At 31.9% G+C, this 12,815-nt stretch overlaps 1 protein-coding gene across 1 annotated transcript; it reads right to left on the reverse strand.

The window, feature by feature from the left end:
- Positions 1–2,553: 2,553 nt before the first annotated feature.
- RpS4 (ribosomal protein S4) lies at positions 2,554–9,806 on the reverse strand. Its single transcript, XM_088231927.1, has 6 exons — positions 9,780–9,806; positions 8,932–9,190; positions 7,923–8,020; positions 6,627–6,798; positions 4,584–4,713; positions 2,554–2,722 (listed from the first exon to the last, which is right to left on the reverse strand). Exons 1-6 carry the CDS (start codon positions 9,780–9,782, stop codon positions 2,596–2,598), a joined length of 789 nt encoding a protein of 262 aa, XP_088088053.1. The 5' UTR covers positions 9,783–9,806; the 3' UTR covers positions 2,554–2,595.
- Positions 9,807–12,815: the final 3,009 nt, after the last annotated feature.

A 12,815-nucleotide genomic window follows, 5' to 3' on the forward strand; every position in this document is an offset into this window, starting at 1 on the left:
AAATAGATAAAACAGAGGTCTCATAATCCCATTTTCCGCACTCAAAAACCGAACCAATTTATTTAAAAAAATTATTAGGTAGAAATTGTCGAAACGTTTTGCTTTTTTCAAAATTAGTTATCATAATTTGTTGACCATAAGTCCGAAGATGGAAGATAAAACTAGGCGCTTTAAATAAGTATTTTCAGATGGTCCTAGTTTCTATAAGACTAAAAAAACCATAGGGACATACCAATGGTACATATCCGGTATTTTAAAAAAATCACCACTCTAGGGCCAGAATCAAGGGAGAAAATATATTTGTATGAAGAAAAGTCAGACCGCGCATCCTCTTAACCGACTAAATGTAAACTTAGCAGGACGCAAAATGCGCCCCAACTGCCGAGCATTTTTCCCGTGGATACTTATTTTTTAAGGTTTTTTGCGATCATAATCTTTACTGGAAAACAGAACATAATCACCAAAGAATGGCCATTCTTGGTTGCTGCTGTAAAATTATTTTTTTAATTTTCATTGAAGATCTACTAATGCCACGCCCACAATAAGAAATTTTTACAGGCGATCATGAAGCGCAGATGGCCGGCTAAAAAACCCAAATTTAAGTTAAAAATAAAGAAATAGTATAGGCTCCAGTGGGCTAATTACGTATAGCTTAAGAGCTAACGGTATAAGTACTGTTAAGGATTAGCAAACGGTAATAAAAAAAACTGAAAAAAGGAAAAGTGATTGTTTCCTGATGCACATATTTAAAAAAATCTTGCTTGTATTTCATTTTTAGCAATGGATCACATTTGAAAGCTCTAATAGAATGTCGCCAATATGTTCACAGATAACCACACAAATGTTATGATGAAGCATTCATATTAAAAACAGGAAAACAACCTCCTAATTATTATGATATGGTTGTGTATTAGGAGCCAAGGACCCGGCCCATTATATTTTGTAAATGGTTCTATGAACTAAAAGCAACATGAAGCAAATTAACAGCTCCAAAATTATTTAAAATTTTAGAATCTCTTGAATCCACTCAACATCCTTATATTTTTATGCAACCATCAATTACGATTACATAAACACATTTTTATTTTTACAAAACACAGTTTACCCTGAAGATGGCTCCTGTAGCGGTAGCCAAAACGAATCCAACTTACACCTCACATCTCTACCTAAAAATGTCCAGCAAAGTTAATTGCACAATTAAATTTAAATCTTCCCCTTTATTTCCTGATAACAATCTGGATATTTGGCAACCCGAGTGACTGGAGTTCTACTGTTATTATATCTAGATATCTAAAAACAATTAATGTTTTTTAAAATCTTAATTTCATACAATTTACTTGCGTTAAAGTGCAAAATCCAAAACCAACACTCATTTTCTTAATTTGTGGAGTAGATACTGTATAATTACACTATTCATTTTTGAAATTCCCTACATTGAATTTTTGTAGTGTTATTTCGAAACCATGTAAAGAGGTTCCAGTGTTTACTTTTGTGCATATTTGTTTCAACGCAGGTTTTGCCCATTGTTCCGGCTGTGCTAGATATGAATTAAAAGCCGCCATTTATATTATTATTCTCTTGCATGTTTATAATTTGTTTTGTAGGACGGATATTGAATAGTATAGTGCCCGGTATCTGTAAGCTAAGTACTGAATGTTCAATAAAGACGAGTTGATTCAGATAGATCTTATAGCATGGCCAGGTGGTCCGTATGATTTCATCTTTTTTGGATTACCATAGTGGATCCATTTTTCATCACCAGGGACTATGATTACCATAGTGGATCCATTTTTCATCACCAGCGACTATACAGTGCAGAAAAGCCATTCGTTTATACCTGGTGAGAGGCATTTCACATGTGGAAAATCGGCATCCAACGTTTCTTGGCGACAGTTATGGAACCCGATTTCCTTGTTTTTTAATCATTCCCAATGATTTCAACCGATGTGAAATTGCTTGTGGAGTCATGCATAATAGAAATGCAAGTTCTTCTCGAGTTTGGCGCAAATCTTGGTCCAATTTCGGCATTCTGCTACGTTTTTTTTCTTTGATTTCAAATTCAGGGTTCTTAAACTTTAGAAACCACTCATGACAACTTCTCTCACTTAATGACAGTTTCACTATATGCTTCTACAAGCAATTGATGCGCCTCAGTTGGGGATTTCTTTAAATTGAAGAAGTAAATGAAAAGTTTCCAATGACTCTTATTCGGCTCAAAACTCATAATTATTGCACGCAATTTCTTTGTAATGTGACAGATGGCCATGTTTAATGGCCTTTTTAGTTTGACAACTTTAACCATAATTTACTGGTGGCGCCAACTTTTGTTTATTTGTACACCTAATAAAAAAACCTGTATTTTTTAATTTTATAAAATAATAAATATGTATACATGTATGCTCCTTTAATGGTTTTATAGGCAGAGCAAATAAAGTTAATGCTTTAGTGACTTACGTTGAATGGAGACAAACGTGTAGTACCTACATGCACATTTGAAATATAAGGCTATAAAATATTCAAGTGAAGAAAGGTTACTAAAATGAAAGAAGAATATATTTGAGGTGTTTTATTGATGTAAATATAGGTTTATCATAACTAAGCGGATGTCTTGGCTGCTAGTCTCTTGTCACGTTCCTCAGCCACGGACAGCTTCACACCCTTTCCTCTTGGCAGGGACACATAAGCCTTCTTCCTCTTGCCAATGATGAACACATTGTTCAATCTGGAAATTATTATTTGGTGTTACATATTAAATGTAATAACAGGAACAAAAAATGTTACTGAAAATGTCCACATACCCATAGAAAATAAACATGAAGAGTGAAGGGAAGAAAAAGAGAAACATTAATGTTTTTAAATTTAGTAATGAAATGTAGCACAATTGTTCATTTTAATAGTGCAGAAGAACTCAATTTATCCGAATTTCAGTCATCCGGATTGCCAAATATCCAGATTGTTATCAGAAAAAACAAAATAAAGGAGATGTTCATTTTCATTTCATTGCGCAATTACCGTCGCTGGACATGTTTAGGTAAGTTTTTAATGTGATTCCAATTCGCTATATTACTTCAAAATCAATCAAGTTTGGCATTCGTTTATCTGGATAATTGAAGATTTACTGTACTTGTTTTTTACTCTACTAAGATACCATTTTTTCAAAAACAAATTATTTATTTTTGAAAATAGTCCTCTTTTATTTGACAGAATGGAATAAGGTCGTAAGGTTGAACTTGGTTAACGAACAATCACGGAAATGGCGAGATCTCAGATATAATGAGGAAATATTAGTTGACATTGTAGTTAGTGGTTTTCCATACATTTATTCACTTTTATAATGAGCTTCTTCTCGGACATACCGAAAAAACATATTGTCACAGTTGAGCAAAACCTCTTTGATCATTTAAAAACATAATTTTCAAAATAAGAACCTAAGTAATAAAATCCAAATGGGGGACTATAATGGTATTATTTTCGCTGGGGATTGGGATCTGATTACATTTATGATGCTATGTAATTGGTGTTTTCGGGGACAACATTGACAAAAGATCACACGTACGGTTGAAATTGTGTGTAAAAAATCTAAGGTTTTCAGCAAGTACAGGCTTTTTTTAATTTTAATTTACAACTTCTTTTGTGGTTTATGAATGACATCCTTATTTCCGGGATTTTTACTATGTTTTATTTTTACGTTCTATGGTCAATGTATAATAAATATTACAAGCGGATGATGCTGAAGATAAGTTAAAACCTAACCTTTGAATTGTAAACTATATTATTATAAGTACGTATATTTATTTGTTTACTTAGTGCCAATATGCAATGGCGATTGGATTAAAAAAAACCTTTTTCAGGTATTTTACTTTTTTTTTTGCACCACAACAGGCCAGGAGGCCTAATTACAGTGGTGAATTACATCACAGAGCACCCAGGCTTGAGAAAAATCACATTTTAATTTTTGTGTTCTCACCGGGAATCGAACCCGGAACCTTCCGTGCGTGAATCAAGCGTTTTGACCACTACACCACGGAGGCCGCCGTATAACGAGTAATGCTTATAACGAGCAAATTCAGTCAGTTCCATCCTTCCTCGTAATAACCAAGTTCTACGGTATATGCATATAACGTGGACTGATAAATAAAATAAAAGATACATGCACACATACAATAAATGGATGTAAATAGGCATCACCTCGTAACTTTCTCTTCAGTTATTAAAAATTGTGCAGAATTTAAATCCAGCAATTTAAAGATATCAATATCTTGGTATCCAAACCCTATGTATGTGGATTGGCATTTATTTAAGTGTTAGTATATATATCGACGGTGGAAAGGTTCTTAAGAAAAGAAAGAAATTCTAAAGAAAATGTTCTTAAGTGACATGTAGCAACTTTACAGAAGAGCCAATTGCAGGTTTGTTTGTTTTTTATTTAAATGAATAAAAAAATCTCAAACATGCATATTATTTTGGTGTGACTCTTACATAATTCAAATAAAATTTTAAAAAATTTGAGATTTTTTATAACTTAAAAACATAAGTTAGTTCTTCTGTTCCGCAATTGATATAATTAAATGAAAGTGACGAACCTGGTTGCAAATGTGTGGTCCTGAGAATCCTTAACGTGGACAATATCGAAGGATCCTGGATGACGTTCACGGGACACGATGGTGCCCACACGCCCTAAATTGCGTCCTCCGGTGATCATGCACAAGTTGCCTAGAAATTTTTTATGTTGTTTTAATGGTTTATGAACATGTATTTGAATTCTGTAACAGTTTAATAATTTTAGAATACAATTGTATATTTGAAACAATGGTTCTTATACTGGTTCAATTAATAAATAAGTTCCATTAAACTTATCAAATCATATTTTTTATGACTTTAGAAGTTTTTTTTTTGTTTGGAATACGGTTAATTATTCAGTATTCGTGGTTGTGCCAATAATATATGTCAAATGAAGTATTTTTATTTTCTCGTTGGAGTTTTTATAATTTTATTTTCCTTTTTGTAATCAATCAAATAAAAATCAATATCTGTCATCAAAAGATATATTGTTTTATTTATCTCCTGAACAATGAGGAATTTCAGCCCCATGGGAATTTGGATACAAAAATTGTTTTTAAAAAAATAAATTAGAGCATTTATACAGCAGTTTCTTGAAAATGTATGAAAAAATATTTAATATACACAAACTACTTTGAACAATGTGAACCAATGATAAGAGAGTTGTGGAAGATTTCCGTTTTACTTACAGTCAACGGACCAGTTGGCAGAACTGACTGAGAAGAAGCGGAATGAGACGTCACACGCAGAGTAATTTGAGAAATATTAAACTTTAAAAAATCAAAGTGCTGATAATAGGATATATAGAAATTAAAAAAGAAAAAGTTGGCTTTGTTTAACAGTCTATTAACAAATAAAAAAAAACCACTGAACTTCCTCATTAAAAAAATGTTACTTATTACAGATTACTTACAGATATTACAAGCCCAATGACGATATTTTCTTATAGACAAGAGATTTAGCATAAATTTTGATACCTATACTAACTTCACCAAATTTTTAACACTCACAATTTTTCTAAATTGAGACATTAAAACTGTTACCTCCTAGCACAAGCACTTCTTGTCATGTTATCAATTAAAAACCCTCACCCGTAGTCTTTTTATTGACACTTAAAGAATGCCATTGCATCACTTTACAAAGACGTGAAATTTGGGCTCTTATTGTGCATGCATTTCATAAAATATATGCACATTACAAGTATAAAAGAAAGTTGAAAATAATCATAATTCTAGTTTTTGTTAATATACTTATATTTATTATATTATAAAAATAGCTTTTTCTGTATGTACCAACTAGAAAATACATTTTTTTTAAATATTTTATTTTCCCCCTCTAAACAATTAACATACTTCATACAGTTAAAATAAACTTTGCCATACAATTGAATGCTCGAATTTTTACCATGCGTAAGAAAACATTTTTGAATACAATTTTCCGTAGGGCTGAACTTCCTCATTGTCATACAACACTAGCTCAGAAGTGAGTATTGAGAAATTGATATATTTCATTCTCCACCATCCGTTTTATAGATCAAAAATTTTTATGGCGATAAAATCAAAATGACCAAATTATTAGAACACTGTAAAAATCACTTTGACTTTTTGTATTTTACTTATCTACACCTAAATAATACCAACCGTAAACTTAAATTCTTTGCCCAAAACTGTTATAATTATTTAAAAAAACATTTATATATGTATCTACCTTCAGTAATCTTATTTATAAATACATCTATCTATAAGGCACAATGCTATTCGATACATAATTTAAAAAAACGGTTTATTAATTAGACCTACATATTGTCTTGTTATACATCTATCTATAAAGCAAAATGCTATTTGATACATAATTTTAAAAAAAAAAACTGTATTACTTAGACCTACATATTGTCTGGTTATGCCATGAAGGCCTTGAATTTTAATTGTAAAAGCCCTCTGGGTGTAAATAATAACAAATAAATAAAAATGTCACTATATATAATAATGATGACGATGAATTCTAGGTATTGAAAATTCATTTTGAAAGATTACTACATCTAAAGGGAAATTTATATTTTGAGTTACCTGTATCGAATTTGATGAAGTCAATGATTTTAGATGTGGCAACATCTAATCGAATAGTGTCATTAACCTTAATGAGGGGATCAGGGTAGCGGATGGTACGTCCATCATGGGTGGTAAGGAATGGAACATTCTTGGGTCCCATCTGTACCTTCTTTACCTTGCACAACTTGTACTAAAAATAGCAAAAATAATATATTTATTATTATAAAGTAATAAAGCGAAAAGCGGCCCTATGAAATTTTGCAGTGAGATTATTTGACCAAGAATTAGTGCTGGATGTTATCTTCTACTGAAAATAAACAAGTCCACTTATATCTTAACTTTTTTACAAAATGGATAATTGTATATTAAGTCAGCCTATGAATATCTGCTTCAGGAAATATTTACAAAATTGAAACACTTGCAAAACTAACGCAATACATTGATAATGCTCTATACTATGTAAAGCAAAGTAAACTTTAAATTGAGCCATGAGATTACAAAAATGAGAGTATTAGAACAAACATGTGAGCTGTCAAGAGTTTAGATGACTTTAAGATGTTTGTCAGTACATCCGATTTATCGCTAGATTGCAAGAAGGCCAAAAAGATAGGCCTTTTGAGACATTTCATAAAAAGGGAACTCATCGGTTATCATAATTTGATGGACAACTGATTAACGTATGAAAATTGTAAAAAAAAGCATAGAACTGCAGTACTTATATATCGAGGCTATACTGACAGACAGCATTAAGTCGACAGCCTTTATATATTTCAAACATTTTTAAATATAGGTGCAAGATGTTGATTTCAAATTTTATGCTATGCCTAGAATGAAGATTACTCTTTCGAAGCTTTAAAACAAATTTAAATAAAAGAAAATTGTGGGAGGAATAATGCGTTGAAAGAATTAAAAAGCCTCAAATGCGATTATCTCGAAACTTGTTTTAATTAGTCAGTGAAGCCTCTACATTAATTTCATGTCAATTTTGACAAAAGGTTTGTAATTTCAAATATTCTCTTTACATGAACATTAGAATAATGCATTTTTAAGATCTTCGCAACGTTTTGTACTAATAGAAAAATTAGCAATTATTTTAGATCAGGATCTGGTCGTGGTACCGTGGCTTGTGGTCACGGACTTTTGGATCAGAAACCTGAGGTTTACACCTGGCTCTTCTACAAATTGATTCCTATTTTCTAATAGTGAGTTATTTACAACTGGTTAAAAAAACAGCGCATAAAATTATATTACTCGGTTAAATTACAATAACGCAAATGTTAATTTTTAATAAAAATAAAATTAACATTATGTTACCTTGGCCTCTTCTGGAGTGATGCGGTGAACTGTAAAACGTCCCTTGACATCATAGATAAGACGGAACAGTTCTCCGGTTTTCTCAATGCTGACAACATCTATAATTATAATAAAACATTTAGTACAAATACACAAATTATGGTTTATCTTTAGTGGGAATTTAAATTCTAACGTTACATATTGAAATTTGTTGCAGCATAGGGAAAATATTTTTGAGAAGGGAATAGGCATTTACAGGGCTTATGACCTGTCATTCGCTGGTTTACAGTTACACTGATGATTTCAACATCCGGGTTTTTAATAAATGGAATGCATCCAATTGTGTTTATTAACAGGTTGACTGCCGCTCCGCCAGAGATGGAGCGGTAGGGAATGCCGCGTAAATGATGTCGTTTTAAGTCAAATATTTTAATAGCGACAAATATAACGTTCAAGCGAATATGAATAACATACTGTTGTAACTCTTAACCCTAAAAAACCATCATGCACCAACACGTAATCAGCAGACAACCGGTTAAATTACACAAATAATGCTATTGGACTAAAAGAGAGTTTGATACAAATAGAATGGCCATTTTTAAAAAACAGATAAAAGATGAAAAAAAAAATATCACTGTGAATTCATATTGTTCAACAGACCATAAACATTTTAAACTCTTGAATCGTTGAATTTAATTGATGATAAATGTAAAGCACTTTAAGTATCACTGGCTACATTCTCAGATAAATATGTAAAAAAAAGTAGCCAGTGCATCAGGTAGAAGACATATTGTGACATGCCCTATTCTAACAGCATTGTTGACAATTTTGAGATATTTATTTATTTTTTAAAACATGATGCTTATAAGATCTTTTCCGAAAAGTACGTAATAAAGTTGCAGACAGAGCACTTTAAGTAGAATATTTAGATAATGAAAATTAGAAGTAACACAATTTTTGAAAAGTGAGCACCAATCATATCTAAAAGATTACACAGTAAATTGAGGAAATAAGTTAAAAATAAACTCACCCATAAAGCCGGCGGGGTAGTTAGGATCAGTCCTGACTTTGCCGTCAACCTTAATAAGACGCTGCATGACGATCTTGGTGACTTCACTGTTGGTCAGGGCATACTTCAAGCGATTCCTCAGGAAGATGACCAATGGTAAGGACTCCCGCAGCTTGTGGGGGCCGGTGGACGGCCGGGGGGCGAACACTCCCCCCAACTTGTCCAACATCCATGCCTTGGGGGCGTGCAGACGCTTCAAGTGCTTCTTTGGGCCTCGAGCCTAGAATTTACCAATAAACACGCTCTTCAATAGAAAAATAGTTCTCAGACAAAAGTTATTTCTACACCACAATGATTTATATTGTACAATTACCACAAACCGCCATAATATAAAATCTGAATTGTCGTGCGATTCTTTGAACTCCGGATCATAAAGAAAACTTAGACTGAAAATTGTAACGTATTTTCACAAGAAGAACTCACTGTTTAAGGGCGGTGTATAAATTTTAGGTTTTTATTTTTCCCCGACAAAGTGACCGACAGTCACATAACCTCAAAAACATATTGAGCGAAATGAAGATACGGAAGTTGAAAATTACATGAAATAACATTTTAAGTTTCTTTACAAGCCTTTTCGATCTAACTTCAAAAGTAAACTTCCGAAGAGCGAATTTTAATACATTTACGAGGATATGTCAGAAAACATTGCATGCTGTCAAAATATTTATTTTACACCGCTGACGAAGATAATACACTAAATGAACACAGAAATAAATCATAAATTATTTTGTGAATATGCCAATGACTCGAAATATTCAAATACTAGTTAGATTACATTAGATTCTTATGAATAACAAACTGTCACTCACCATCTTGGAAACACAAACGGAAAAGAGATTTGGATGAACGGAAACAGAACGATGTACACAAAAAAATACTTGCCATAAACAAAAATTCAAAAGTAGGTACCAATACTTCTTCTTCTTTTTAGTTTTATATTGGCTTTTTCACCTGCCAACTGGGTGTTCTAACCAGTGTCGAGTTTCAAATTATACTTAGTTAAATATTTACGCATGTGTTAATATAACATATTCTATACATATTCAACTTATTTACAACCTTAGAGTATCTTTATTCTAAATTTACAACCTAGTACAATTTATAACAGCAAATTTACGTAAAAAATTTAAAACGTGTTTTTTGGGTGGAGACAGGAGAGTAACAATATGAATAAGGAATGGGACGTTAATATCGGAGAGGTCGGATAGGAACACAGGATGACAATTATGGAGCATACAAAAAAAATACGATTTCGATTTTCCTCCTCAAGAGAACATTCGCACATGGCCGATTCCCGGATATGGATTTTGAACAGGTGAGAACCATCACAACAGTGTAAGCACCAATACAATGCTTTACATTCATTCTACTTATTTCTGTGTATTTTTTAGGTGATTATAGTGATTAGCAATGAAAATTTTAAATTATTAATGAAAGTTTGCTGTATTAACTAAAAATTCAAGATATTTTTTTAGTAGGAAATCAAGGGTAGAATCCGATACCTTAATTACAAGGATTACAAAGATTCATAAAAATATTTTTAGTTTGTATTTTTAAAGTGAAAAAGAAAATTTTTTTTGAAAAAATAAGATTCATTCAAAATAAAGTAATGTCTATTTACAATACAAAATAATAGAATTGGCGCTTGACGCTAACATGCATATTTGTACGAATCTCATGTAGTCTGCAGTGCAGGCCTAGTTAAATGTCGATAATACCGAAATATGAAATTTTTCACAAATAATAAACACCTACGCAATTATTTGTATTACTTACATTTGTTGACATTAGTTTTTTCTTTTTATAAAGGTACTGATAAAAAATGCACATGATGAATGAAAATAAATACAACTGCAACAAAAAAATAATCGTAATTTACAATAATTTATGTTTTAAAATGTAACTACAAGCCCCGAATTACATGTATTTACCTAAAATGATATATTTTTTTATAGTGGTAACTTTCCTGTGTCGCGTCTGAATTCATTAACTGCCGCGAACTTCGAATTTCGTTAGATGAATAAATAAGCCAGTTTAATAAAATTGTATAATAATAATAAATTAGCCATCAATGTGGCACATCAACATTATGTTTGTTTCTTGTTTTCATTTTATAACGTGCCTTTTATTTTTCTGATTTATACTACAATATTTTGAGTAAATATAAAATGGCATTGATACTAATTACAATGTATATTATCTTTATTCCTATTATTTAATCGGATTGTGGTCCCGTGGCTAGTGTCTCGAACTCACGGCTCAAAAGTCTACCATGCAAGTGGTTCGAATCTCACTCTACCCTAACTTGATCTTTATGTTCTAATAGTGAGTTATTTACAACTCGTTAAAAATGGCCCTCAGAATGAAATATTTGGGTCAATAAAATGAACGTATTTATTAAAAACATTTAAAAAAAATATATAAATATATATATATTTATATATATATATGATATTAACACTTAAATCCGCAGATACTATAAACTGAACAAAACATAAAATATTATATCTATCTCCAGGCATATTGTTCAAATTTAATTTACTGTGTAATTTTGCTGAATCTTTTACTGAGTAAGTACCTACCCACCTAATTACTACGGCTGCCAAAGGAAAAATTCTTGAGACTTGAGGTCAGGCCAGGAGCAGGTTTGATTTGGTTCCTGGCAGGATGGACGTGAACTATTGATGTTAAAGGTCGTTTAAAGTGTAATACTTCATTGTTCCTGGACGTGCACCTGAAGCGTAAGACCGATTAACTTACCTTCAAGGAACAGACGATTGAATTACGCTGCATTTGGTTTACCAATGCAGTGCCCTATGCATAATTAGGGTGCGGAAAGAGGAATGATGATGATGATAATGAGATTATTAGATATATTTTAAAGTACATTTTCAAAGCATAAATAACAACAGAAAAAAATTCATTTAGTGTCGTAGCTATGGTAACAAATTTACACTTAAATATTCATTTATATTAATTCAGTTAGAGTTCATTTATCTATATTATTTATTTATCATATCCCCTTCTCAAAAATGTTATCCATCTCTGTGGTAATATGTTTATCTTGAAAACTCCCTAGGGGTAAATCTCAGCCCTTAGCTGCAAACATTTTGTCAAACTTAAAATATTATCGATCAAACCAACTTGTCCAAGAATAAATAACTATAAAAACTAAAAAAAAAATCAGGCGTTGCCTAATATGTAAGATTATTCATTCGGGTGAATCGCACCCACATCAATAAAGGTTTCAACTCTTTGACTTAACAAGAAATCAGCAAATGAAAGAATCGAAGAAATATAGATGTTCTAATATAGACATAATGGTGAATGCTACATATTATTTAAAAGGCTACTTAAACCAGCCAACGAAAGATCGTTAGCCCTATCGGTTTCCATATTCCCATTGCTCAAATGTTCTCTATGTCTATGTCTGTTGTAATACGATAATCTTAAAAACTCCCTAGGGGGTGAAATCCAGTTCATGTCTACAAACACTTGGACAAACTAAACATTTTGTTTGGTGCAAGTAAAATTATTGACGTTATTATTGAATTATGTTGTAATTTTTTGGTCATCATTATTTCGCTTTGCATTGGTACACCAATCGCAGTGAATCGTGATCGTTTATTAAATATTTGAAGGTAAGATTATCAGATTTACGCTTCAGGTGCCAGTACAGGGACTATGAAATATTCCAGTTCAGAAACACCTTGTCAAATAAGAGCCCGTAACCTCTTGCATGGTAGAACAACACGCTAAAGATATGACCACGAGGCGGACATATTGAAATATGCATAATTCATGCTGAATATATGACAATTAAGTTGGTGCTTATGATTTTTAGG

The sequence above is a fragment of the Micrasema longulum genome, unplaced genomic scaffold (genome assembly GCF_059751315.1).
Source record: "Micrasema longulum isolate JH-2025_06_02 unplaced genomic scaffold, ASM5975131v1 h1tg000932l, whole genome shotgun sequence".
Classification (NCBI taxonomy): domain Eukaryota; kingdom Metazoa; phylum Arthropoda; class Insecta; order Trichoptera; family Brachycentridae; genus Micrasema; species Micrasema longulum.

Coding starts and splice junctions, on each gene's coding strand:
- RpS4 (XM_088231927.1), bottom strand. Junction 6,799..7,922: donor TCACTCCAGAAGAGGCCAAG/GTAACATAATGT, acceptor TGCTATTTTTAG/TACAAGTTGTGCAAGGTAAA. Junction 2,723..4,583: donor GACCACACATTTGCAACCAG/GTTCGTCACTTT, acceptor AATAATTTCCAG/ATTGAACAATGTGTTCATCA.